We start from the raw sequence: 23,172 nt of genomic DNA, 5'->3' as shown, positions 1-23,172 counted from the left end.
TGGAACTTAGATCCATCTTTCCACCTTTTGGGGAAGGACTTTGGGGCACTTCTGAGGCATATCTGATGAGTGCTTGAAGAGCAATGCAGAATTTACATGTGGCCTATCTCTGAGAGAAGGTGCACACAATAAGAAAAAAAATCTGGTTTTTTGTCACAGACAAAGAAAATTTTAACCAGCATTATCATGGTCATGACTTGCATGAGTGCCCCCATGTCTGTCAGCAGTAGAAGGAGCAGTAGCTTTGCTTGGTTTGATTCAGATTTCATGATTATGATAATTACTTTTTCTTGCTTGCAAAATCATTTCATGTGCAGAAATATTTGATTCTGCTCCTTGCAAAGAAGTCTTAGCTCCTATTTATTTAATGACATCTGCCATAGTTTGTTAAATGCAATTCTGAAACATGGGGTTTGGGTTGGGTTCCCCCCCCCCAGGATATCAATAGACAGCCTTAATACAGTCCATAAGAGTTATGTCATAGCACAAAATATCAAAGTAATTGCCAGAGATAAAGTACATTTCCTTCAGAGATCCCAGTGATTGGTTAATTTCTTTGGCTGTATCACCTAGTTAAGAATTACGGCTTCAGTGCAGAGTAAGGAAAGTGTGAGAAAGGATTGTTCTTGAAAGATATGTTGCTTTCACAATCTTGGCATAATACAGAAAATAATATAATTTTTATATTTCTCTTAGTTACCTAGGGAATCTTTTCAAATCATTGTTATGAATACAAATCAGAATAGCATGAACTCTTGACATTTACAATGTATAATTAATGTATTCCTAAATCTGTGGGGCAATGTTATGTCTCCTCCCCTGTCCATTTTTTCCCCTTTGACACTGTTCACCCATGATCTATTATGACATTGGCTTTGCCTGACAGTATGTCTGTGTTTTTCACCACTGGTGAGACCCTTGAGAGATGAACTCATTTTCAATCTTGTTCATATGACCAATATGATCATAGTTAATTTTACTGCCTCTCTCTCTCTCTCTTTTTTTTTTTTTTCCTATTCGTGCATTCTTCCTCCTCCAAATGCAGGGATGAATGGCAGAGGCGTTGCACTGAAATTGTGGCTATAGATGCATTTCATTTCAGACGTTTCCTTGATCAGTTTGCTCCTGAGAAAATTAGAAGAGAGCTCAACAAGGCCAGTAACTCCTTAATCCATCCTGCAGCCAAAAAGACCATCATTTATTCGCAGCCATTTCATTAGCGCTTGAGTTGTGCTGTCCAATAATTTTTGCAGTGTCAACAACTCCTTGAAGGGAGATTTCCTGTTTAATTGCAGTGTCAGTTTACACAGGGTATTAACTCATATTTTCAACAGTAAGATTAAAATCGAAGTTTGCCTGTTTAAATCTAGTTGGTAAGTGATTTTCTTGAAATACATTTTTTTTTCATTTAGAAAAATGAACTCATAGTTATGTTCTTTGTAGCTTAATCCAACTCTGTGTGGGGCTTTAGATAACTTCTTTAACAACACTGAAGTAATGTAGCTTGCTAAAGCTGTGGTAGTCTTACATCAGATTCCTGCTTGCCGATGTTCTTTTTCTTGTCTGGTAAAAGTAGATTGTTTGGATCTACTATAACATTCAGATGTCTTTTAGATTTTTATTTTGTCTTAGATTAGCTGTCAAGTATTTTTGATAGCATGCAACATGTTAAATCCCTGCAGAATAATGAACTGCAGAATGGGTTCCATTTCTTAACCATGGGACTCTTTGGAACATCTGTAGCAGCCAAAAAAAGTGGCACAGAACCACATCAATTTTTTTTATTTGTAATGCATTGCTAGCATATGAATATGTGTTATAAATCTGAAGAATTTGGATCATCAGATGCTACTGTAAATGCTTAAGGATCTTCAATTTAATGTGACAAGCATTTTTAAAAAAATTAACACTTTCCTTTTACAAAATATTAATACTATGTTTCAGAAATGGTATATCACATTTTAGACTAATTTTGTGAGTTTTTTTTTATAAAGTAAAGAAAAGCTAGTGTTTCATATTGAAAGTAGCATCAAGTACCAACCATCACAGATGGCAATAAAATAAGCTCTGCAAAAGACAGTAAATAAAATTAGTAAACTTCACTGACAGCTTAATTGGAAAACTAAATCATCTGTTCCAGGCATCTGACATGAGACTTCATATATTCAATCACATTGATAGGAAAGATGCAAATCATACATTAAGAGAGATTTTATACACTTTTGGGTGTATAGAATTCTTTCTCTTTGAAGAGGTTGTGTTAAAGTAGTGGATTGTACTTCAGGCAAGTGACATTTTACATTTCATCAACTAAAATAAGCTTTGATTTATGAAGGCACTGCAAACTATATCACCACAGACTAAACATCTCCTAGCATATTGCTTTTAGGATGTTGCAATTCTTCCTGTCATCTATTAAATTTTAAGCCAGTTTACGCAGTACGTTTGAACCGATTGGCTTAACCTGTGACAGGAATTGGGGGCAGGAACAGTACTCCCACTTCCGTTCCTGTCTCTCTCTTACACTTTGAAGCCTTCTCTTACTAATTTGCATACTTGCCTACAATGTCTGTCTCTGCTATCAAACAATACAAATGGGACCTACTACAAAAATGTTTCATTGTGGCATGTCCTATTATATATTTCATCTACAATCTTTTCCAAGGATGGTCCTGTTTTTTCATATCCTCTATCAGGCAGACTATATTTTGTAGGTGCTAAAACCATTCAGTCCTCAATTGTGCTGTTTTGGAGTTCCCTACTCTATGAGATTTTTTTTTTAAATATTTTAAAAACTTCTACAAACGTCTTTCAGCCTGTTGTAGCCTTTCTGCCAAATAAGCATAACAGCTAACTAGAAATAGAAAGAATTACGTAGCGGTATGCTGCAGCAAGATGTAACATGGAGTCATTCTCTTTGTGGTTTCAGTGACTGCATTTTTTCACCTCTATTTTGCATTATTTTATTCTATCTGGTTTTACTAGATGCATTGGTGTTTGAAACTGGCAAGAACTGGAAGAAGGACTATTTGGCATTTGTGCAAATCGATAAAAGTTTGAAAACACACAGAGTGTTTAATTAGTCAGCAAAGAGAATTATAGCAGCCATAACACACAGACATAAGGAAAATTCCTTTGAAGAGTTTCATTCTCTTAGACAGTGTCTATTGTTACAACACTATTCATGCCAACATATCCAGGAAACCAGTGTTGCAGAGTGATGTGATGCTTTTTTGTCTACAGGCTTATTGTGGTTTCGCTCGACCTGGTGTCCCATCACATCACCTTTCAGCAATAGCTACAGGAAACTGGGGATGTGGTGCCTTTGGAGGTGATTCAAGATTAAAAGGTAATCTAGTTCTTCTAGTTTTTATTAAATACTTTTTAAAAGGATAAAATGTGCACATTGTATATCTGTGTTTTCTTGCTTGGTTGCATATTCCTGCTCATCAGAGTTTAGGCAAACAGCAGCTGAGAAACAGATGAACAAGAAGGGCAAATAACTGACACACATGTGTTCCTTCTACAGACTTTGATATCAACCAGACCAAAAGGTGCCATTATGCTTACGTGAGAGTGTTTAGTTGTTCAGGATTTTTTTTAAGCTTTAGGAAGCTGAAGTCTGAAACTTTAGCTAACCAAAAGTAGTTGGACTGGATATGCATCTTTGCAGCAATTTTAGTACAGACCTTTGTATCCGCTGGGGATCCATTCCAGATACCTTCTCTCCCACTGATATGAAAAAATGCAGGACCTCAAGTTCCATTGTCCCTAATGGTGGTGCAACATCCATGCAGCTGCTAGTGCAGCCACATGTAGGCTCTGCTGTCGGCAGATGCTCAAATCCATGGATGGCAAGCCCATGGGTAGTGAAGTCCCACTGTATCTATATATCTAGTGCATCCCCTAACTTTATTTTGCTCAGTCTACTTTTCTGTCATGTCTGTGTTTCAGAAACAAGTTCAACAAAATGCATATTCTGTTACAGTAACATGGTAGCCTGTCTTCACCCTCTTATTCAAAGCTCACTAAGCAAGTTGCTTCTTTTTTATGCAGAAAATCATCTTCCTGTCTGTCACCAATTTTACTTCTAAATTTTGCTAGTAGTTTCTCACACTTGTGTGCTGCCTGATCAATTACCGGTAAATTCTTTCATAAGAACAGGTACATTCAGAAAAAGCGATTTACTGAAGCTTTACCAGATTCATAGCTTACTTGGTAGTTTGATTAAAACATCAGCCTTTAATGTAGATTGATCTCATATGTCATGAAGATTGTTAATAATTCAACTGTGGGTTTCCAAGAACTCTTTGATGAAATATGATAGTGTTTTTATACATTTTATACATATAAATTGTCCCTTTCTCTAAACTGAACAATGAATGCCTGGATCAACAACCAACATTGCATTAAGGTTAGTCCTTGAATAAAATCGGCTACTTTCATCTTGTTAATTAGAAATAAGATAGCATTCACTTGCAAGATTTGTCTTTGGAAACACCAGCTGTCACTCCACTCTTCAGAAATAGACAGTGTTATAGCTAGCCTCTTGTCCACTGTTTTTATATGTTAACAAGTTGAAGAATTGCCAGCATTATCATATTTTAATGTAATTCTTATGCAGTAAAAATGCACAAGCTGATCCTTTATTGTCATTCATCAACCTAGAAAGTAAACTGGAAATCAATGTTTTCTTAGTTCAAGGAGAGATCATATATCAGAAATAGCAAGACTGTGCAGTCATTAGTAAAACTAGGATTGTGGAAAGCCCTTGGCTGGTTATGCCGTGACACAAGGTGCAAAATTATCTGTATGTCTCTCATGACATTTTACTTGGGTACTGTGTACTTGTACCTGTACTCAGAGTGTGAAAATGTTCTCTCCACACTTGCTGTGTTATTGCAAATAGGGTTAAGTATAGTTTAGGAAACTTGTACTTTGCAATATTGTTCTTTGCCGCAGGGGTATGGGACTTTGTGTCAAATTGATACTTAGTACCAAACAGAGGCCCCTAAAGTGGTGGTGTCACACTTCCCCTTTGTGTGCCAGATCGGGGCAGTGGCAACTACACTCCACAGCCCTGATCCAGCATTTTTCCAGCCCAAAAAGGAGTAGCAAAATGCCACTCTTTTTGGGGCTAGAAAAAGCCGTGCCTTCTGCTGCAGCTTTTCCCCATTTCTGTTGCACGGTCTATGTAAACACCGTGCCACAGAAACACCATGCCACAGAAACACCATTACACCATCCAATATGTGGTCAGCAAGGCATGTGATGCCAACCTGGGGGTGGCTTTGGGGTGTCCGGTATGCATATGCCATGCCCCACCCCACCCCAAAGCCTGCTCTTATTGCCCATCTGTTTTGCTCCTTAGTTCAGTGTTCTTTGTGTTAGTCATATGTCTACACAGTATCAAATAAACATGGTTGAATCCTCACATTCCTTTGAGCTTCAGTTGCTACTGAGAACACAGAAGCTGATAGGTAAATGTGAATATTTGCTAGCTTTTTATAAAATTCATCTAAACTTCATCATTCCCTGTTTGCCTTTTTTTTACTTCCTTTTCTGATTTTGCTCTAGCCTTAATACAAATCATGGCAGCTGCAGAAGCTGGACGAGATGTTGTTTATTTTACCTTTGGAGATGCTGAACTCATGAGAGACATTTACAGCATGCACACTTTCCTAATCGAGAAAGAACAAACTGTTGGTAAGCATCAACTGACAAGCTGGAACATGTCCAGAGACAGGTGACCAAAATGGTAAAAGGTCTGGAAACCATGCCCTATGAGGGGTGGCTTAGGGAGCTGGGTATGTTTAGCAGGGGAACAGAAGGTTAAGAGGTGACATAATATTTGAAAGGGTATCATATTGAGGCCGGAGCAGGCTTGTTTTCTTCTGATCCAGAGACTAGAACATAGAGCAGTGGATTCAAAGTATAGGAAAAGATATCCCACCTCAATGTTAGGAGGAACTTCCTGACAGTAAGAGCTGTTTGGCAGTGGACTACACTGCCTGGAAGAATGTTGGTGTCTCCTCCTTTGGAAGTTTTTAAATAGAAGCTGGATAGCCATCTGTCAGTAGTGTTTTGATTGTGTATTCTTGTATATCAGGGAGTTGGACTGAATGGTCCTTGTAGTCTCTATGATCATTTAAATTATTTTCTCTTTGGAACTGTGAACAAGACAGGGTCATAGTTGCTATCATAATTCTGCCCTAAATTGAGGAAAACATCTTGAACAAATGAAGAAACTAATTTTACAATTAAATCCTAGGTAAACAGTCTTTTTTTAGAAATTGGTAGGTAAGTTGTTTAGAAGCCTACCTCAGATTATACTTACAAGAAACCTACATGCCGTGTGTATTTCATGCTGAGGGGCGAAGGCAGAATATTTGCGACAGTGATACTGTTTCTGTGACAGTAAACTAACTGAAAACTTCCAGCTGTATAGTCCATACTGATTAGCATGGTTTCCAGGGATCAGCTTGTCATGGGGTGAGGTACTATCTCCGGCACTTTTTTCTCTGACCTGTAGATGTCTATGATGGGTTTTAATATGATTGCCATCATCCCCACGTTATGAAAAAGATGTTAGCACTTGAAATATTGTCATCCCATTATTCTTCCATTTAGGAACACATTCCATTTCTTTAGAACTACTGTATAACATTCACTGGCTAAGATTCAAGTAGTTGTGACTGGTTCATCATATGGAGCATATTTCTAAGTCCTATCTCAGAGAAATATTACCTTGTGGTAGTGTTTACCTATAGTAATTGATACCATAAACTTACCTTAGGTATCTCTCTTAACCCTAGAATTCAATTTCCAGTAAGCATTTTTCCTTATATGCGATGGATTCATTTGCCATCAAATGTCGAATGTGGGGTCTTTCTATTTATTCTTGTTAACCTGGCTAAATTTCTATTTCAAAATGACTGATTTCTGTTTTTTTTCCCTCCATTTTCAAGGGGACATTTACAAACTACTACTAAGATATTACAATGAAGAATGCAGATGTTGCTCTACTCCAAGACCAGAAACCAGACTCTATCCTTTCATATACAGTACAGTAGAATCATATGTAGACTCCACCGATGATGATAGAGGATTATGTTTTGATGACTAGAATGATAATGTGCAGAGTAAATATTCTATTCCTTCTCCATGTAGCATATCTATGGATGTAACATATGATCTAGCTTAATTTAATATCTATCTATGTATATATAAAAATTGCAATTGTTTTATGTTATCTGCCAACCTTAAAAAGGTTTTCTTTCCAGTGTACAATGTAACTGAAAACCTGTTTCAGAATAAAATATTTGGTGAACATATATTCCCAACCGCACTCCAGATTCAGGGTTGATCACACTTTGACCTGTGTTCTTTATGGACTTATTTTAAAATAGCAGATTTATACATACCAGGTTTTCTTTCAAGTTTTATAAAAGTGATCATATGGAAGAAGGGAGATTGAGAGAGAGATTTCATTTATAGGCCACTGCATCAAGGCCCTCATGGCATTTATGAGGCTGATGTGTGGCAGGGGTGAGGGAAAGTCTGTTAATTAACAGTTGTATTGGGTATGCAATTCTTTCTCCTCTTAAGGTTGCTGTGTGCCTCTTTAGACTTTTACAGTTTTACATTTCCAAACTACACACCCCACCACACACATAACATAAAATTGACAACGAAGCCTTAGAAATAGTGAGAAGAGAATCTAGCGCAAGTCTTTTTTTATGTGGTCACAGTAGAAAGCATGAACAGCAAAAGGAAGGTGTATGGTAAATCTGGGCTACAGAAAGGGCCAAAATCAAAAGTAAGAGTAGCTTTTTTATATTATGTCTTACATTTTAAATCATATAGCAAGTAACATATATTTATGAAACGGTTAAACAGCTTTTTAAAAAGATTTTAAAACTCTACAGGGTTCTGTCCAGTTCGATGATATTACTGGGATACAGCTGGAGATATATATCTATCTATATGTTATTTCATGTTCAATGAAACCTAGCATATTATACCTGGGTTTCATTAATGTAAAGTCCATATAAAGCATGCTTTGTTAAGTATGGACAGTGTCAGGAAAGCTAGGATATGATCAGTTCTCGAGACTTAGGGCCCAATCAAGGGAAAACTTCACCCCTGAAACAAGTGGGAATTGTGGAAGCTACAGTCACGTTTTCTCACAGCACCCTCTTGTTTAGAAGGACATCAGAAAAGAAGGTACTAAATTATTTCCTTTGTGGGAAGGTGCGTAGAGAAAATGAGGCAAATGGAAATAGATGCTATTTGTTGCTTGCCATGGAGATGTAACACAAACTTTACTGTAACCAGTTCCAGAGTGGTCAGAAGAAAAGATTCAAGCAGGAAACTGTGCTGCTTAATGCTGAACGCAGCAAGCTGTTGTATGGACTTCTCCCGCTTTAAAACAAAGTAGCTTAGGGTGAATAGGTTAATAAGGGCTGTATGGTTTCAGCAGCTGCCTAATGAAAGAGAAAAACTAAACTGTCCAAGATGCTGTACCAAAGCCAAAAGGGATAATTCCAGATCAATTCAATATTTCCCCTTTGTCATAATTTATTTTGCAACTTCTCAGTATCTTCTTTCTCAGCTGTGTAATGTGCTCTCTCTTTTTAGTGAGAGAGAACTTCCTGGTGCTGCAGTCTGAAAACTGAAAGAACTGATGGGCCAGTTAGCCATTACATGGGGAAGTGCCATTGCAGTGACTGATATAGTAGACTGCTGTTCTGTCCTGACCAATCTCTGTCTTAAAATTCCTCAGTGACAAAACATGCAGTTAGAGTCAGCTATGACTTTATAATAATAATAATTTATAAAAAGTTGAAGTATTCTTTAAACTTACAGGTTGTGCATCTGTTGTATTTTTAGACTGGGACAGTGAAGAAACACTATGATTGTGTGTACATTATTATTTTTATTTTTTGTAATAGAAAAATAAATAAAACCAATGAACATTTTTCTCCATATTTGTCTTTTGGTGTCCCGTCACTTACCTCTCAGAGTGTCTTTTCTTGTGCAGCTATGAGAAGGTATTTAAAAACTGTCAAACATTGTCATATTCTCATGTTCTGAATTGCATCCAGCTGTTATTTGCCCCTTGGAAGCAAACCTAAATTATCTGGGGCAAATAGCAGCTCTAGCACTATTATTAATACTATAGTACTGTCTACATATTGATTTTTGTAAGTCACTCTGGGATCCTTTTTTGTTAGCAGCAGGCTAAAAATGCATTTAAAAACTTAAAATAATAATAGAGCCACTAAGAGTTGGGAAAACATCACTGTGAAGTGGTTGAAAATTCTCCTTTCTTCCCTCATGCTACCACGGTACCACAGAAAAGCCAGCTCTTAAATTTGCTATTTTCACTCTCTGCCCCAGCCCAGCAAGAGGACCAGTCACAGATTTCCCATGGTCACCTGATCTGTCACAAATGCAGCATGGCAAATGTCATTTTGATTGATATTTATGAGCCATGGCACTCCAGTGTTTTAAATATAAAAGCATTGATGGAAAGAAATGTGTGATGGCAACAATACAAACTTAAAGATAAAACTACCTTTATATTAATTTTGGGGGGGGATATGATAAATGTTAGGATCCATTTGTATAATTATCGAATATCATGTCACTTATTTGCATTACTCCAAAAAGCAAAGCTTTCTTTTAATCTATCCTTTTATGGAATCTCTCTCTCTCTCTTATTTATTCTGGTCACATTTGTGTTTGCCTTCTGTCAGACTCCTGTGTGTTCTGAACAACCCTAATCTCAAGTTACTTGGTGCTTTGAGGCTCTCATCCCCATGCTACCCATGAGATGTTCTTTGTACTTTTTGTCATTCAGGTCTTGTCCATTCAAAGTAGTTGGCCCTCCTTATCCACGGAATTTTTTTATCTACAGATTCAAGCATCCATGGCTTGAAAATATTTTTTTAAAAAGTATAAATTTCAAATAGCAAACCTTGAGCATCCATGGATTTTGATATCCACGGGGGATCCTGGGACCAAACTCCAGCAGATAACAAGGTCCCACTGTATATATCTGGGACAGTGCAAGGGCTGTACCATCACACATCACTGGCACTAAACCCTTTTAACTTTAGCAATTATAACAAATCTTTAGACCTGATTCCCTTTGTAGTCCCAACTAGAGTAAACCCATTGGATTAATAGGATTTGCTTAAGTGTTGACTCACCAATTAACAGTTCATGTTCTCAGTCTATTTTAGTTGGAAGTTTCAGGCCTTAGACATTATTCTCTGTTTTTACTTGACTAACCAAAGTACTTTTCAAAATGTTTTTTAAAATCTGCATAGCAACTTTAAAATAATTCATATTCTCAAAAGAACCTGACTGCAAGCTAAGCAAGCAGCCATTATAGAGGTAGGGACAGGGGTGGGATGGGGGTTGGAGAACTATACAGTTGGCATGTAGCATATGACTAATTCATCTGGCAGGCTTTTCAGCTACCTTAACTAGCTCTGAAGTAACTCTTATGTTTTCCAACACCTGATCTTACTGAAGCCAAATCTCAGCCTGAGCTGTACCATTTTAGATTACATGTGGGAATAATCCATAGAAAACAAAACAAATAGAAAGACAAGATTTGATGGAGCTCAGGCTTGAAGACTATCTTGAGATTAGCTCTTTGGAAAGCATACTTCTCACAGTGCATATACACATTTAGGAAAAAAAACTCAGCACTGCTACCTTTTTTCCTTCCATTTGACTCACAGCCTTAATTTTATTTTCTGTAACTGAAGACATTTCCAGGAGGTTGCATGAATGTGTGGTAATGATAGAACAAGTAATTTTTATCAGCCACTATCTCTGGACTCCTTTACCCTCAACTGGGTCTCTTCCAGCTGTATGATACATTGAACAACTATGTTTGAATGAGAAAGGATTGCTAAAAAGACAAATGAATAGGTCTTAGAGCAAATCAAGCTTGATTTCTCACTAGAAACAAAGATGAATAAACTGAAGCTGTCATATCTTGGGCATATCATGAGACAACATGACTCGCTAGGAAAGACAAAGCTGGGTATAGAAAGCAGTAGGAAAAGAGGGTGATTGTATAATAAGAGGATTGATTCGATCAAAAAAGTCATGGCCCTGAGTTTGCAAGACTTGAGCAAGGCAGTTGATGAATGGGAGTTTCGGAGAGGTTTCATTCATAGGGTCACCATAAGTCAATGTTGACTTGATGGCAAATAACATCAAATAGGATACTGACAAGACATACCATTAGTCCACCCAGTTCTGTATTGTTTGTACTGAACTGTTGTTAGTTTTCCAGGGTTTCAATATGGGTCTTTCCCAGCCCTAATGGAGATGCCAGATATTAAACCTAGAATCTTCTGCAAGGAAAACATGTTTTGCCATAAGGTTGTTATGTGCCTTCAATTCCTTTCCAACTTGTGGCAACCCTAAGGTGAACCCTATCATGGAGTTTTCTTGGCAAGATATGTTCAGAGGAGGTTTGCCATTGCCTTTCCCTGATGATGAGAGTATGTGACTTCCCCAAGGTAACCCTGTGAGTTTCCATGGCTGAGTGGGAATAACTCTAGAAATCAGAGTCATAGTTAAATATTTAAACCACTGTGCCACTAGGCCTATCCCTTAATATTTATAAAATAGTGTTTCTTTTTTCCAGTCCTACAGGGATTTAGGACAAGGCTACCAAAAGAATCATTTTGTTAGAGTAACACTATCCAGAAGATCTGAGTTGGGTAAAATGAATTGGCAGATATTTGCCTAAGATATGGTAGCTGCGTGCTCTAGTTGATCTGTTATAATATTAGTGTACCAATAACATCAATAGTAAAAATGAAGAGAGAGCCAGCGTGGTGCAATGGTTTGAGCATTGGACTGTGACCCTGGAGACCAGGTGTGATGGCTGGGTCTCCAGTCATCTGGGAACTTCTCCTGAACTACAAAGGGTTAATCTGGGAGGAGGAACATGCTAATGAGAGATGACATCACATGCTAATGAGATGTGACATCATAGCTGATGTGAGGTCTAACTGACCAATCAGAGAGTAGGACCGCGAGATTCAAGAACTTTCTATGGGAATTCTTTAAAAGGCTTGTGCAGCCATGCGCTCCTTTGTCTCTCCCTTGATCCTCTCCTGAGGGGGAAACCAGATGCTGTCTCTTTGAGTCTGGGAGACACAGACTCAAGGGAATGCAGGTCGAGAGGCCAGGGGGCCCTCCCTGCATCCAGGAACTCAAAAGGACTACAAATCCCATCTTCTGTGAGTAGTTAGGAATGTGTTAGCTAGTGCGTTTAGGTCTTTTGTTATTTTCAACAATGGCTTGTCTGGAATGAACTCTGTAACTATGTTCTTTGACCTGCAAGGCAAAGGGGCTTTGCAAGAGTGTTATAAATTCTTTCTATCCTATTCTATCCCTTTTTAAAATAAACTTCTTTCTTAAAAAGCATCTGCTATCTCTCTTACTCCTATACACTTGCCTAGACTCGGCTACTGATTGCTCTGGGTGAGCAAGAAAGGAAACTAGATCTCTCTCTCTATTCCTCACAAGTCCCAGTGTGTGTGGGGAAGGGGTAGCTGTGGAGCTACTATAAATATAATTAATAATTTATAGTTCATTCACTGGGTGGTGGCAGCGCGACTATAGGACCTCCAGGGGTCTCATTCTGCTCAACAGGGAGCAAGAATGGAGATCTAGGAGATCCTAGAGGGAAAAGTGTGACAAGAGGGGACTCCCTGGGAGTAAAGGGCCACGCACAGGGCGCCAAGGGCTCCAGGGAAAGGCCCCCAAGTCACCACACCAGGGTTCAAATCCAGGCATGTAAACTCACCGGGTTACATTGGTTAAGTGACACACTCAGCCTCAGATAGTGGTAAAGGCAAACCCCCTTTGAACAAATCTCACCAAGAAAACCCTGTGACAGGTTTGCCTTAGGGTCTCCATATGTTGAAATGACTTGAAGGGACACACAAAAGTACTTTCCAAAACATTCAGAAAATCTGCACAGCAACTTTAAAATAATTCATATTCTCAAAAGAACCTGACTGCAAGACACACGGCAACAAACAAGTAACTCGTAAATTCAGCATAAAATGACCCTTCCCAATTATTTCATTTGTCCTTAATTAACAGTTATATAATCTCAGTTATATAATCTCAAGGTAGGCTTACTGTTGAACATTAAGAAAACAAAAATAATGACTACGGAAGATCTACAAAAATTCACCCTAATGAGAGCACTGAAATAGTCAGAGTTCCCGTACCTTGAATCAAATATTGATCAGAATGGCAACTGCAGTCAAAAAATAAGAAGCAGACTAGGATTGGGAAGGGCAGCTATGAGAGAACTGGACAAGTATAGAGACATAATTCTGAACACTTAGGATAGTCCAAACCATTGTATTCGCCATCACCATGTATGGATGTGAGAGCTGGACAGCGAACAAAACTGATATAAAATTAACTCATTGGAGAAGAGTGGTGAGGATACAGAAGACAGACAAATGGGTTCTAGAACAGATTGGGCCCAAACTCTCCCTGGAAGCAAGGATGACTAAACTGAGGTTGTCAAACTTTGGCTACATCACGAGGAAAAATGAATCATTAGAAAAGGCAGTGATGCTAGGGAATGTGTAAGGTAATAGAAAGAGAGAAAGACCAGATGTCAGATGGTTAGACACAGTCAAGGAGGACCTGGGCCTGCAGGACCTGAGCAGGGAGGTTGAGGACAATTTTGAGATGTCTTTTCCACAGGGTCACCATGAGTTAAAGTGGACTTGAAGACAGTGAACAACAACAATCTTAGTTGAACTGGGAATGTGGGATGTGCATATATGGCGGGCTCTGATGATCAAAATGTTATTAGGACAGGGGTTTTCTGGTTTTTCTTTTTAACAGAATGCAGACAATTTGTTGCTGAGATTCAGTTTCAGGTAAACAGTCTCACACTAGACAAATTCAAATTTTAAAGAGATCTCTCTCATGGTCATCACGATATTGTGTGATAATGGAAATCATTATATTTATATTTTACTCTTCATCCAGCTATGGAGAGCACAGTTACATACTACAGTGGACCCTTGTTATACGCTGGGGTTTGATTCCAAGATCCCCCGTGGATAACAAAATCTGTGGATGCTCAAGTCCCATTAAATAGAATGACATAGCAACATGGTGTCCCTTATAAAAACTGGAAAAATCAAGGTTTGATATTTGATATTTATACATTTTCAAACTGTGGGTGCTTGAATCTGTGTATAAAAAATCTGTATATAAGAAGGGCCGACTGTATACAATATATAGTAAACCCAATTTCTTCTAAGGTGTCTGCTTTTGCATGCAATGACTAGTTTTACAGTTGACTGGGCAGAAGAAGACGATTGAATGACATCTTTATTTAACTATCTTATCTGTATGTCATCATGCCCATCTGAACTCTTAGGAATGAATGGGCTAAAAGAAAACCCAAACCAAATTAAACATAGGGGACTTATAGCTGATGCAGAGCCAAAGAGTGATGAAGGGATCAGTGGATCTAGATTGCCTCAGACCAAGCTGGCATTAATGTGAGGCTGAATAAAGAAGGTAGCTTGCTACTTTGGAAAACGAGAGTATAACAAATTATCAGTTCAGATTTTGTGCATCTCCTGCTTTCAGTTTGTTCCTTGTGATTACACATTTCTGTTCTGTGTCCATAAATATTCATGCGTAATCCTTTTCAAAAGCTGGGTAATATCATAAGCAGGTTGGAGTGTGGGCCCCCCGGTTCAGCTCTACCACCAGCAGGATGTTGCCAGTGGTTGCTCCTCTCCATAGCTCCTTCCTCATCGCTGTTTCTTTGTAACCTTTAAAAATCTCTCTTTCCTCCCCCCTAAAAGGGTGAATGTCATTACCTGAAACCAAATGCATCAAGCAGAAACTTTGGGGGGGGGGATGTGTGCAGTATTTAGGATTTCCTTTAAAAATTATTAAAATAAGCACCTGCTCTTTAGAAATGTAATCTCTGGGGTGGCAGCATTTGCTGATGGAGAACCGGAGTGGCATAGAAGGGCTTCATTTTCTTTTCATGTGTTGCTGCTATCAAAGCTTGTGTGATTCTGCATAGGACTGGGATCATATTCTAACAAAGTTCCTATTACTTGGGTGATGTTGCTTACAGCGTGCTACTTTGGAAAGGTATGACTCTGATTAACGATAGATGTAATGGAAAACCTGTCCATGATCATGTTTAATCAAATACCTGAACATTTAAAAATGTCCAGGGGCATAGTTATTGTCTCTTATTACTACTACAAGCTGAAGAACATATGAAGAATTGCATGTTAAAGCCTTCACATGCTTTAACTTGCTACTTTAATTTAAATGGAAGCTGGCCAAATACCTATGTTCCCATTTTAGCTGTATTGTCTATTGAGGTTGGTTGGTTCAAAAATTCTGGTTTTGTTGTCCTGTGCATTGCCTCCTCATAGCTTATAGTAATATTAAATTCTAAGAATAAGGCTATTGATTTGGGAAGTCAACTGGTTAGAACTCAGAGATTTTTATTTAGTTAGTTATTTAGTACTGTAGAATGCAATCATTAGTAAAATAGCAATAACAAGCTGTCATAAATGGTTTAGTATTCACCCTCTGGTTCACTGCCCTGGTGGTTTCCTGTAGAGATTTTCCAATATTAGATTGACTGTAAGAGTTTTTTAAAAATGCCTGTCAAAACATACTCTGCCCATTCTATTAAGCATATTTTAACAGGATGGACATGATTCATAAAAATTTGCCATCAAAATTAGTTACTGTAGCTTTCTGACATTCCTTCAACTTAAACGACTGTATATTTATGGACCTGTTATGTACCAAGCCTAATCTTTGCTAATTTATCATAGCTTAAGTGAATGCAACCTATGAGCTGTATGTGAGCCATCTCTTACTCATAGCTCCATTACAGCATCACCATCAATTTCTGGCTAACCAAGCTGTCTGCCTGTGATACAGGCTTATTTGCAATCTTGAGTGAAGTAGTGACATTTGGAGAACAGTTAAAAGAGATCCAGAATGTTCAGGTTACTCTTCCTGTGTAAGAATTATACATATAAATTATGCAAGTAGCTAGCTGAACATGTGTTCTCTTTGCACAAAACAGCAGTAAGTTACTATATATCAATTATCATTAAGCAGTAGTGGTTCTAGTAGTTTAAATAGTAAAGCTCAATAAAATGGCACTGTTCATTGCTGTGTGTGTACTATTGTGTAGGACATGAAGACATACAGTTTAGAGACCGAACAGACAGGACAAAATAAAGCTACTTCAGGTCGCTTTGAAGGTATGCTGTTGAAATGATGCATGCTTCCTAAGAGACCGGAAGCTACACCAAAGTCCTAAGGACTGGAGCGCAACTTTGGTGCAGCTTCTGGACACTTAAGATGCATGTGTCATTTAAACAGCATACCTCCAAAGTGACCCGAAGCAGCTTTATTTTGGCCTGTCTGTTCGGGCCCCTAGTTAAGACACAAGTGTCACAGTCATGCTTCCACAATGACTCCTGCCTATTTGGACTGGAGCATCATGAATGCTCCTTCCATACAAAGAAAAATAAAGGGAATTATTAATTTATTGAGAGAAGGGGGAGTGACATCTCTAGGCAACCTAGGGAAGAGGGATGCTTTGATTGTGATTTCCTGCATGGAAGAATGGGGTTGGACTGGATGGCCCTTGTGGTCTCTTCCAACTCTATTATTTTGTGATTCTATAAGATACTGAGGACTGAAACAAAAAAGGCAGGCATTATCTAGACTCCCGTCTCTCACTAATAACATTATATGTTGATGCGTCTTTGCTTTCAACTTTTTTTGGGGGGAAGGGGGTCATTGCAGAGACTGAAATTCTCTTACTGACTCACACAATGACCAAAGATCTCTGACAATCCGCTTTCCTTCTGCTCTGCCCCCACTCCATGGATATGTAGTGGCTGGTGGGGAACAGAGGATCTCTGTGAAGTATTTGCCTATAATCATGATGCATAATGATGAAGGATTTTTCTAAGATATCCTAGGGATCCTCTGGAGGTTATGGAAGATGCTGCCATTGTACATCTGGCTATAGTCACATAGCCAGATATTTCTCAGTTCTCCCCTGCTCCACTGAATGGGTGCAACTGCAGGAGAGTGAGCCATATGGGAGGAGGACCTTTTGTAGTTCCACCATGGTGAAATATTATGCTCTATTTCCTGATGTAGAATCTCCCTCTCTCTCTCTCTCTCTCTCTCTCTCTCTCTCTCTCTCTCTAGGTAGGGTTGCCAAATCCTGCCTGTGGGCGGGACTTTCCCAGTTTTGGGCAGGTCCGCACGGTCCTGCCCCGGGTTGTTCCCGCCCCCAGGATTTCCCCCGCCCCTGGGCTTTGTTGCAAAGTCTGCAACAGCGGGGGCAGGGGAAAGAGAGAGGCCTGTGTAGGCCTCTCTCCTTTGGCGGGGGGGGGGCTTCCCTCCCCTCTTTGGCTTTGCCGGAGCCGAGGGAGGGAAAGAAGCCTCGCCGAGGCCAGACTTCTTTCCCCACCTGGGCTCCGCCACCGAGAACGGAGCGCAGGCGGGGAAAGAATCCTCTCCTCAATGAGGATTCTTTCCCCACCTTGGCTCCGCCGACAGGGACGGAGCCCAGGCGGGGAAAGAAAGCCTCCCTGAGGGGAGGATTACTTCCCTGCCTGGCCCCCTCCCCTCCTGACAGGCAGGGCCAAGGAGCCTCACTTAAGTGAGGCTCCTTCGCCCTGCCTGTTCCCCTCTGCATTTATATTAACATTTTTTAAAAAATCATCCATTTTTTTGCGTGTCCTCCATTTTTTAAAAAATGTGTCCTTCATTTTAAATTTTTGTCCTACATTTGTCCCGGTTTGGAGGTCCTGACTTATGGCAACCCTATCTCTAGGCCACATAACTGCCTGATGTAAGCCAATGGCCTAGTTTGTTGCGTCTCACCCTAGAACACCTCCATTACTCTTCTGTAGCCTTACACTGAAGAGGAAGCTCAAAAGGGAAGCTTGTCCACCATATTTGCTCATTGAGGAATCCATAGTAAATCCCAGGGTGCTTTGGGTAATATAGTAAGGGGTGAAAACCTGTGTGTTACATTAAATACAAACAGTTTCTACTTTTGTTGGATCTGAAGAGCGTAATGCATGAAGCTGATCACCCAGCTTCTGGAACTCTGAATACAAGCTAGAGTTAAATGAGTAAAACTGCAGTGCAAGCAGAGTTTATGTTATTGTTGTTTAAATTAAATTATGTTAATTAAACCTTCATAACAGAAGTCTGGTGTTCTTGAAAACATGAAGAATTTTCTTGGAATTTCAAGCTTGACCAACAGCAATAATTCTTCAACATTGCTAACCCTGCAAACACTTTTTTGTTGTTGTTATGGTGCATTAATTTACAAAATTAAATGTTAAGAAAGCTGCTTGGGAAAACTGTATTCTTCTGTTAAATGACACAATATTTCCTTGTTCAACCAGCAACTGATTGGATTTAAAACAGAATGTCACGAAAATAAATGGGAGTAATTGCGTATATTCCGTCTGTTTCGCTCTCTCCTTTTCCGTCCAACAAATACTGTTATTAAATTTTGTGCTAACTTTGTCATCAAAAGGTTCACACTGGAAGGTAATTACACTGCTGGAATTTGAAGCCATTATTTCTGCTGTTGCCTGGGGAATTTTCTGAAGAAATAATATTCATAAGGTGCCAGGAGTATGGATTTAGTAACTTCATCTTTGTCACAAAGCCGGATTTATATAAACAAAATGGCATTTTCATTCATAATTACCTGACCTTCTACAAATACAGGTTGTGAAGGAATACAGTCAACCCTCCATACCAGTGGTTCCCAACCTTCCTAATGCCTCAACCCTTTAATACAGTTCTTCATGTTGTGGTGACCCAAACACATGAAATTATTTTCATTGCTACTTCATAACTGTAATTAAATAGGTGTTTTCCAATGGTCTTAGGCCACCCCCATGAAAGGGTCATGCGACCCCCAAAGGGGTCCCGACCCACAGGTTGGGAATCACTGCTCCATACCCAGATTCTTTATCCACAGTTTCAACCATCCAAGGCTTGAAAATATTCAAATAAAATATAAATTCCAAAAGGCAAACCTTGATTTTGCCATTTTATATAAGGGACACCGTTTTACTATCCCTTTATATTTAATGGCGCTTGATCCTCCACAGATTTTGGTATCCATGAGGGGTCCTGCATCCAAACCCCAATGGATACAAGGGTATTTCATAGTCCATGGACATTTGTGAATAGACTAGGGGGAGTGTAAGAAACATTTTTGAGATACATTTTTAGTCCAGCTTGTAATATATTCTCTTGGGAGAACGGGACTGGTTTCTTGTCTCCCGGATGGAAGAAAATAACAAAGAGATACCCACAAATCTGTAATAATATCTAAAGAATAAGAAAAATGACTAAGAATTTAATAACTACAGCCATTGAATGTGAGCTATGAAAAGTGGAAAGCATATGGTAGGCAGAAAAAAGCAATGGCAAGGTGAATTTTATGAAGGCTGTTGGTGCTGGGCAGTTATGAATGGGAAAAATCATTGAAGGAGCAGCGGAGAAGGAGGGAAGAGCTGCTGAAAGGAAACATAGGGCAGCAGAGCAAAGGAGAGCCACTGAAGAGAAAGGATAAAGAAAAAATGTCTGAGTGGTGAAGAGAAAGAGAAGCCCTGGCCAGGAAGAAATGATGACACAAGGAGCAGTATTCTGAGGAACTGGGAGACCAGGGAGAGGGACTGTCACTGTTCTGGGAATCCTTTATAATCAGTGGTAGTTAGGGATAGCATTCATCTGTACTTGGACTGTGTGTTTCATTGCATTTCTACTCATTGAAATTCAGATTCTTTTTTTTAATCAATTGTACTGAAAATAAAAATATAACATACATACAATAACAACATTTAAACACAATGCTTACTGCCTTTCCATTGCAACTGGAGAGAATAAAAATTTCCCCATTATAACTTCTTTCCCTTCTTAGTACCCCTCGTTGCTTGTAGCTCTGCGTAATATTCTCCATCATTCTTTCCCCCTGTTTCTTTCATGCACCTTCACATACAATTCTCCTTCTTCTATTCTTTCTCTTATACTCTTTCTATACCTCTTCTTTTTCTTCTCTTCTCCTACCTCTTACTCTCCAGCCTTTCCCCTTCCCTTCTCTAATCTACGTACTCGCTCTCCCGCTTTTCCATGCTCAAACTTTCTGTCTACATGTCAAAAAACCACCTTCTCCTTCAAGTTGTTTTTCTGACTTATGGTGACCCTAAGGCAAACCTACCATGGGGTTTTCTTGGCAAGTTTCTTCAGAGGAGGTTTGCCATTGCTGTCCTTTGAGGCCGAGAGAGTGTGACTTACCCAAGGTCACCCAGTTGGTTTACATGACCAAACTGGGATTCAGACCCTGGCCTCCAGAGTCAAACATCCAAACCACTACACCACACTGAGTCTCTGTCATTAGTACTATCTATTAAACTTTTGTGTATGCTAATGTACACAGAACTGGATGGGAATGGTCAGATTATCTATCTGATATACATAAAGAAGAACCAGTTCTAGAAAGTGCTCCATACAGCACTGTAGCTATTGCCTTTAAAATGTAAGAAATGATTTTAAAAATACACACAGCAGGATTGCTTTTTCATAGCGGAACCATCACATTACTGTGATTGTTGTAGTGTATTTACTATGTGTGCAATGTTCCTCATAGTTCTCCTAAAACTCATATATTGTGTGCCTTTCTTTTCCTCTGAATTCTCGAATACTGTATATTAATCTCATAATGCCAATTCGTTGTTGTCTGTTGTGATTTAAATACATATCAAATATTTATGGCACCAGTGAATAGCTTGTGGTCATCTCTACTTACACTTCCTCAGCCACTTGGGCCTGTATGTGTGTGAAACACCCTGGTTTTCACCCAGCCATTCTAGGCATTTTAAATCAAGACCAGTCAGAATATATTTTATAATAGGCATGGAGAGCGTTTGACTTACTTACCATACTAGACATACTACAATGCCTTACTGCTGGCTATGCTGACAAAAGGCTGATGAGAGTTGTAGGTCAAAACATTTGGAGGACCAAAGATTCTCTATACCTGCCATAGAAAAACAAACTGGATCGCAAGCTAGTAGAAATACTTGTCCTGTCAGTATTCAGAATCAGTGTCCTTCGTCAATACAAACTTTTCTTTAAGCTGGATACTCAATATTTAAACGCTAAAACTATTTTTCTTTAATTTTGAAATTATTTTATTCATTTTAGTTTGGAACATCAAATCTTTGGCCTGTGTCCTATTGGTAGTCCCACCTAGAGTACACCCATTGAATTAGTGGGATGTCAATAAAGTGGTTTGCCTCTGTTAATATATGTAAAGTATGGGGACCATATGTCCAGGAAACAGTTTCATTGGAAGGTCCCTGGAGGAATCTGTCATGGTGGGCATGCTGCTATGCTAATCCAGTCTTCCAAGGTTTTTCAACCAGCACTGAATTGTGATGACAGTTGGAGACTTCCAGTGCTGTGCTATCATGAACGAACATAAAGTTTAGGAGGCCTTCGTGGAATATTTTGTCCCTGTGTGCTATCTTGGATGGATAGAAGTGTCAATAATGTGTTTGGATTACAATGTGTGCCAAAATTTCTGAGGGGGGGGGATTTTGAACCACACACGAACCCTTGAGCATGCCCACTACATATGCATCCATGTTCCTTTAATGGGGTGGCCTCTTCACCAAAAGGGAGGGAAGGCAATGCATACATGAAACAATTTCACAGCGGTATAACAACACTTATGCACTACTTTGCATGCTATTTCTTTAATTTTAGCAGATGTTTTAAAAGGCTGCTGTTTCCATGTCCTATTCCAGCTTGCCTCTGCTTGTTGTTGTGTGCCTTCAAGTCATTTCCGACTTAAAGGGGGTTTCTTGGCAAATTTTTTCAGAGTGGGTTTTACCTTTGCCTCCTCTGAGGCTGAGAGTGTGTGACTTGTCAAGGTCACCCAGTTAGTTTCCATGACTGGGCAGGGATTTGAACCCTGGTTGCCAGAGTTGTAGTCCAATGCTCAAACCATTACACCACACTGGCTCTCACCTCTGCTATGTAGACAATTATATCTTCCTCTCACACTGCTTTTAAACCATAATTTATTAATCTAATAGAAACATATGACAAAAATTCCATTTCTTATACTGGCTTGCAGTAAAGAGAGGTGTTTGAAGTTCCTAGTTATGTTTGATAGCCAGGTGGAAGTTTTGAGTTATATGTTTTTGAAGAAAGGTGCCCAAGGAGCACTTCCAAAACTGTTGATTCACACAATTGGCTGTAACATTTTCTTTGTAATGTGGGACCTATAAAGCAAATGTAGTGTGGAAAAAAGTGTTGGTAGTCTAGTCATTTCACCATTTGTTTCAGCAGCACCCTGCTATGATTCTGAAAATAACAATATTGTTCTGAAGCATCTATCAGAATTTGAGATATGTGGGGTTTTTTTCTCCACTGTCACCCCAGACATGGCTTGCTGCTTGGAATCTCACAAAGAACCAGTATCATGTCTCCTGTTCTTGTAAGAGACTGTCTTTCAATTTGATAAATTGGTGAATATGAAATATATGTCTTCCTTTTTCTTTTATGCCCGAGTGGAAACATCAACAAATGTGTTGATGGTTCATGTCACACAGTGGGTGGTAAAGAATTCCAGAGTAAGCTTTCCTCTAACACACAACATAAAAAAATTATTGACATACAAAAGAAATTCACACATACAACTGCTCCATTTCTGTATGTTTTTCTGCAGAGCTTTTGTCTTGAGTATTTTCCATCTTGGGACCGAGAATGGTATCATTGATTATGCCACAGGAAAAGAATGAGATAATCTTACTTTTGGGTTGGCAACTCTATTCTTCTTGTAGGCAAGAATACCACGTTACTGTATTTTCTGTTATCACACTGGCAAAAGCTCTTGGTACGCTGTAACTCAGTGTATTGTTGCATATTGTTAATTATGACATGTAAAGAGATGTCATAAGAACAGCAACTTGGGCGCAGTACAGACTGCTGGAAAATGGCGGCCTGCTGCACTTGTTTTTTCATCGGAGGGAAGCCACA

At 39.1% G+C, this 23,172-nt stretch overlaps 1 protein-coding gene across 1 annotated transcript in view; it reads left to right on the top strand.

Annotated features, from left to right (window-relative positions):
- PARG (poly(ADP-ribose) glycohydrolase) overlaps nucleotides 1-8,988 on the top strand; it is an 81,010-nt gene extending 72,022 nt beyond the window's left edge. The window contains exons 15-18 of the mRNA XM_042459661.1: nucleotides 1,046-1,154; nucleotides 3,244-3,349; nucleotides 5,578-5,706; nucleotides 6,969-8,988. Of these exons, the coding sequence (XP_042315595.1) occupies nucleotides 1,046-1,154; nucleotides 3,244-3,349; nucleotides 5,578-5,706; nucleotides 6,969-7,126 (502 nt within the window). The 3' untranslated portion in view covers nucleotides 7,127-8,988. The remainder of the gene's footprint in view (nucleotides 1-1,045; nucleotides 1,155-3,243; nucleotides 3,350-5,577; nucleotides 5,707-6,968) is intronic.
- Nucleotides 8,989-23,172: the final 14,184 nt, after the last annotated feature.

Source organism: Sceloporus undulatus, chromosome 3, assembly GCF_019175285.1.
Source record: "Sceloporus undulatus isolate JIND9_A2432 ecotype Alabama chromosome 3, SceUnd_v1.1, whole genome shotgun sequence".
NCBI classification, from domain to species: Eukaryota; Metazoa; Chordata; class Lepidosauria; order Squamata; family Phrynosomatidae; genus Sceloporus; species Sceloporus undulatus.
Note: the sequence above shows the minus strand (reverse complement) of the source record. Positions and strands in the feature narration are given on the sequence as shown.